General features: G+C 43.9%; 1 protein-coding gene across 1 annotated transcript; it reads right to left on the minus strand.

Annotated features, from left to right (window-relative positions):
* Positions 1-392: 392 nt before the first annotated feature.
* Positions 393-4,982, minus strand: LOC104948132 (golgin subfamily A member 6-like protein 22). The gene is made up of 5 exons (XM_010774295.1): positions 4,744-4,982; positions 4,315-4,559; positions 2,769-2,997; positions 1,853-2,429; positions 393-1,309 (listed from the first exon to the last, which is right to left on the minus strand). The coding sequence occupies exons 2-5, from the start codon at positions 4,524-4,526 to the stop codon at positions 819-821; spliced, it is 1,509 nt and encodes a 502-aa protein (XP_010772597.1). The 5' UTR covers positions 4,527-4,559; positions 4,744-4,982; the 3' UTR covers positions 393-818.
* Between the last annotated feature and the right edge of the window lie 1,119 nt (positions 4,983-6,101).

Here is a 6,101-nt window from a genome sequence, read left to right on the forward strand (position 1 = left end):
TATCACATCCGACGGGAGGAAATTCAGCAGCTCTCACTACCGATTTTTAATCCTATTTTAATCATCATCTTCACCACGATCATTTATGTTTATGTTCGCCGAATTCACATGAAAGCACTGAGAAATATGAATATACTGTAGTCAACTTAATTAAAACGTTATTAACGTGCCTAAACTCAGTAATTCACCATTTCTATGCATGACAACACACTTTGTCCCTGTTTGGCTCTCTCGCCGCACAGTGAAGCGTTCCGTCATTGACGTCACTTCCGGCTTCCCCCAAAACTTCAAAATGAGTCGAAGGAATTTCCCCGCGATGTTCGAAATTATTGATATTTATCGGAACAGTATCGCACCTTCTTTTTTAAACTGACGGTTCGAGATTACTAGTAGCCCGATATTTCATTGCACAACAGTTGTTGGAAGGCTGTCACAGGCTCTCTAAAAAAACACTGCTTTATTATCTATTTTAAATCTCTGAAATGGCATCATCATTTATAGTTTATATTTATAGTATTGAAAAAGATTTAGCCCTAAACTACCGATTGAGACCATGAGCTCATAAGGGAAATGTCCACTGAGGTAAAATATGGAGTGGTCATTTCTCCCGTAGTTTCTGAACAATATGACTTCTTAGTGCAACGAGTGGAGTCACCCCCTGCTGGCCATTAGAAAGAATTCAGGTTTAAAACCTCAGTTTTGGCTTCAGTCTTCAAACCCAGAGATTCTATGTTGGTAGACAGCCTTTTAGGAGATGAAATAATGACTTCATCCATTTGTCAAATGTCCCCCAAATGATCAATGTCCTTCAGAAGGTTTCAACTTTCCTCCTCTTCTACCTCTTCCTCCTCCTCAGTGACTACATCCTGGTCTGCAGTGTCGGCCATCTTCCAGCTCAGAGCCCACTCTCTGCTGGGCCCCCCCTTCCCTCCATGCAGTCCCCTGTGTCTCAGGGTGCGGTGCTGGGTGGAGAAACTCACCACCGTGTCCTCTTCTGGCTTCTTCCAGCGACAAATCCTCCACGACTCTTTCCAAGCCTGCAGCTCTTCCATCTCCCCATCTTCCTCCTCCTCCTCCTCCTCCTCTACATCTCCCGATCGGTGGGGGAAGGCCACCATCCACGAGTGCTTCCAGGAGAGGAAGGAGTTGTTGAGTTTGTGGAACTGCAGGTGGAGCGGGACATCAGCTGTCTGTTTGATCCGGGTCTTTACTTTGTTCTCCAAGATATCATCTTCCTCCTCTTTCTTCACCTCTTCCACTTCTGCGTCTTCGTCTTCATCCTTTTCCACCTCATCTTCTTCTTCATTTTCCACCTCCATGTCCTCCTCCTCCTCTTCACCTCCTTCTTCATTTTCCACCTCCATGTCCTCCTCCTCCTCCTCCTCGCCTTCTTCTTTGTCCTCCTGTTCCTCCTCTTTCGTAACTTCTTGTTCTTTTTGCTCTTTTTCTAACCCTTCCTCTTCCTCTTCTTCCTCGCCTTCTTCTTTGTCCTCTTCTTCCTCCTCTTCCACATCTTTGTCATCCTCCTCTTCATCTGCTTCTTTCTTTTCTACTTCCTTCTCCTCTTCAACACATTTTCCCTCCATGTGTTCCTTTTTGACTTCATCCTCCTCTTCCAAGTCTTCCTCCTCTCCATCTGTCTCCTCTTTGTTCTTGTCTCCAGCTTTCTCTAGATGTTCTTCTTCATTCTCCTCCTCCTCCTCCTCCTCCTCCTCCTCTTCCTCCTCCTCCTCCTCCTCTAAGTGTTCTTCCTTGTCCTTCATGTCTCCTTCTTCCTCTTTCTCCTCCTCATCTGATGCTTTGTCCTCACCATGTTGGTGTATGTTCTCATTCTTTCCTCATCCTTAGCAACTTGTTTGTCCCTGTCCTGATTGTTTCTCCCTCCTCCTCCTCTTCCTCCTCCTCCTCTTCCTCTCCTTAGGCACTTCATTATCCCTGCCTATGATTTCTTTATTTTCCTCCGTCCTGTCATGTAGTTCTTTGTCCTGCTCCTCTTCCTCCTCTTCCTCTTCCTCCTCTTCCTCTCCCTCCTCCTCCTCTTCCTCCTCCTCCTCTTCCTCCTCCTTAGGCACTTCATTGTCATTATCCCTGCCTATGATTTCTTTATTTTCCTCCATCCTGTCATGTAGTTCTTTGTCCTGCTCCTCTTCCTCCTCCTCCTCTTCCTCCTCTTCCTCTTCCTCCTCCTCCTCTTCCTCCTCCTTAGGCACTTCATTATCCCTGCCTATGATTTCTTTATTTTCCTCCATCCTGTCATGTGGTTCTTTGTCCTGCTCCTCTTCATCCTCTTCCTTTAGTACTTCTTTGTCCTCTTCATCCACATCTTCATCATCATCCTCTTCTTTTTCGTTCGCTCTCTTGTCCTTGTTTTCTTCTTCATCTTCTTCTTCACTTTCCTTGTCCTTATCCACACCTTTGTCCTCCTCTTCCTTACATAAATATTCCTCTTGGGTTTTGTTTGTTTCGTTATCCTCCTCCTCCTCTTTGTTGAATCCTCCATCATCCTCTTCCTCCTCATCGACTCCTTCATCTTCCTCCTTATCCTCTTCATCCTCCTTCTTGTTGATTTCTCTGTGTTCCTTCTTCTTGTGTACTTCTATGTCTTCCTTGTCTTCTTCTTTGACCTGCTTTTCGTCCACATCTTCCTTCTCCTCATCCTCATCTACTCCTTCGTCCTCCTCTTCCCCCTGCTCCACCTCTTCTTCCTCCTCCTCCTCCTCTTCCTCCTCTACCTCTCCTGCCTCCTCCTCCTCCTCTTCCTCCTCTACCTCCTCTGTATCATCCATGATCTCCTCCTTCCCCTCCTCCTCCTGCGTCTCCAGTTCTTCCTCTTCTGGTTCTATCCATCTCTTAGGAATCCTCCAGGCGTCTGTCCACTCTGTGCTGTCCGTCAGCTCTTCGTCCAGCTGTGATGTGAGGAGGGTGTTTGTGGCTTTACGTCTCCTGGTCAGCCTGGCGCTGTGTCGGTGTTGGGACTGTAGTGAAGCCCTGCACCACCTGTGGAGGAAGTCATAGTTTCAGATCAGTCTGATGAACGGTAAAGCATTTAACCACGGTCAACAGACTGAAGAGTAGTGGAAGGTTTTAGAATCTCTGGTCACTTTGACCTTCAGTAATAAGAGGTTGAATACATATCCCAGAAAAGCCATATGATATTATATGTGCATATATTATCTCTTATTGTAACCAATGTCAGAACCCACGGGCTATTTTGTCTGCAACAATACGCCTCATTAAGCAAGACCCCTGCTGTTTCGTAATTTGCGTTCTTCTACATTTGCTGTTTTAGGTGCATAAGTGTCTTCCAATGCGAAGTATGGACAAATGCATTCGGGAAGGTGACAGGCTGCCATTCTTTGGGAATGGAATCACCAAATGGCACCATGGCAACAACTCAGCTATTCAAGATTCAGGAGTCGCCCAGAGTCACCACATTGAGGGCTTGAGAAATGTTGTAGTTTACACATGGAGACAAATAATCACTGTTTGGTTTCCATTGGGAAACAAAAGCAGAGCTGTTAGCTCCAACCAACTCTGTCAAAGTCGTTCAAACTAATGTGAGAAAGATCAATAGTTACAGGTAACAGCTCCCCATTTGATGCTATTTCAATTTAAAGACTTAAGTGGACTTGAAAACAATGAGTGGAAATGAATGAATTTGTTGTTCAAAGAGGCCTCAGTATGTGTGAACATGACTGAGTACAATGCTCACAGGAATACACTGTCATACATGAATTGTTCATAAAATACCATTGTGGTGTAATGCATACTGTAAATAAGAATTGGAATTAGTCAATGTGATGTCACGTAATGGTTTGTGTACCAAATTTTAGAAACATTGTTTTTGGCAATTTGGTGAAGGTTTTTTTAAGCGATCACAATTCAAAAATTAACCATAATTTACTAAATACACTCTGTCAAAGGATTACAGTAGTACAATGACAAAATGTGAGCAACACTCAAACCTGAATATGCTCTAATAGCAACCTGTCAATCACATGGCAGCCCCCCCCCTTAAGAAAAAGCGTATTTCTTGTCTATTTCAATCTCTGAAATGTGATCATAATTTATTAAATAAAAATCTTGCAGTATTGAAGAAGACTTCTTCTAATAATTAATAATTAAAACACTGATATATTTGATGTTGTATAAAGTAACAACACATATTTCTCTACCTCTCTCTGTTCTGCTACATCCTTTTAGTTTTTTTGACCTGGCTGCTTATTCTGATATTTGAAACTGCCAACAGATAAATGTAAAGAGGTTGATGCCTGAAAGTGGATCAACATTAGGCACGGGACCCTTCGCACCAACCTGATCTGCTGACTGTATCCCCAGCAGGAGTTCCAGTTCTTGTGATATTCTTCTTCTTCCCCCACAGGAGCTGCACCGAGCAGCCAGGAGTCGCTCCAGTCAGGCAGGAACACGTCATGAATCCTCGTCATCAATGTGGTTTCAGTGCTGGGGCTTGTAGTCGGGGTCTCTTCTTCGGTCATGTCTATTGGTTCAATTTCTACCTCTGACATTTTCCATGACTCCTCCCAGTCTATGGGCTCCTCCTGTTGGGTGATCACCAAATATATAATTAAATAACACTAATAAAAAGGGGGTCATCATCTGCATCAAGCATCCTCTGACCTGAAATGTTATATTTTATGTCTGAGTTTACTTGTGTAAGGCCAACAAAGTTAAAAGAGCGAAAGAAAACAGGATCATATTTCTTGTAAAGATGTTGATCCCCACCGGTTCCTCTAGTTGTTGTACTTCGTCAATCTTGTCACTGAGGGTTTCTTGGTAACTTGGCCAGATACAATCCCACTTTTTTTTCTCCTGTCTGAAGGGAAAGTTTATGAACTTCCATGTGCCAGCCCAGACAGGAAGAATGTAAACTAATATCTCAGCTTTGCAAACCAGTTTCCTTTCAAGCAAAATCTCCCATTGGAATGGTTTCTCCTCAGAGCACTCCAACTGGACAGGACTCTTCACCTAGACAAGGGAACAATGAAGACAAAAGATGGTTTTATAAGTGCTATTGGTCTCTTCATACCTATCGTACAGTTGTCTACCCTCTTTTGAGTTTGGGAGGTCATTGTTGAATCAACTTTATAAGATATACAGCAGGTGAAATCAACAGGAACCCTTTATCAGATTCACTGACTATCCTTTTAATATAGTTTTTTCATAAACATGTATTAAATTATTTCTAATAATCTATTCTCTTCATTTTATAGCTTTTCTCTGTGTTGCGCTCGGTTGCGCCGCGTCCAGTAATGGTTGTTAATGTTGGAGCTTTCATACAATCATATTAAAGTCAGAATGTGTTGCTGGCTCAAAGTAATCTGACCTGAGGCCAGAATCAACAGCGCGGGCCGAAACTGTTGCATTGACCAATCAGATTTCGAGTTGGCGACACCAGGCCATCTAGCAGGCGTACGATGACGTCGGCATTTTCACGTCCCGATTGGATTGTCCGCTCTAGCAAACACTAGCGTGTGTAACGGTAGCTACTGGTAGCGACCTGCTGGCACAGCATATGTAGTGTCCTTAGCAACCTGCATAAGGTAAAATATTTGCGTTTAAATTTAAAGCTGTTTTTTCAACCCAAAATGGCTGACAGCAGAGGATACATTTATTTGATAAAACTAGCAAGCCTGTCGCAGCCGGGGAAAGGGTTTGACCCATACTTGCCAACCCTCCCGATTTTCGCGGGAGACTCCCGATTTCATTGCCCTCTCCCGGTTTCCTCCCGGGGTAATATTTCTCCCGATTTCTGACTAAATCAGATTTACTCAGGACTGTTTCCACTCGGACTTTAATACAGCTACACCATTGTTTGGTTTCCATGGTAGCACGTCTCTTTAGTAGCACGCGCAACTGAAAGTCTGAGAGGGTGAGGCAGATAGTCACAGAAAACTGAACAAGAATCGACAACTCGACCCTCTGCTCACTCTTTTCCTGTAAAATACAGGTCCAGTCCACACATATGCTCCATCAAGGGTGGTGCTACACAGGGCCGTTTCTTCCTATAGGCGGACTATGCGGGGGCATAGGGCCCCCGCGGCCATTAGGGGGCCCCCAAGCTGAAAGTTTTTTTATTTTTT

Source organism: Notothenia coriiceps, unplaced genomic scaffold (genome assembly GCF_000735185.1).
Source record: "Notothenia coriiceps isolate Sejong01 unplaced genomic scaffold, NC01 NC01_scaffold00013785, whole genome shotgun sequence".
Taxonomy (NCBI): Eukaryota; Metazoa; Chordata; class Actinopteri; order Perciformes; family Nototheniidae; genus Notothenia; species Notothenia coriiceps.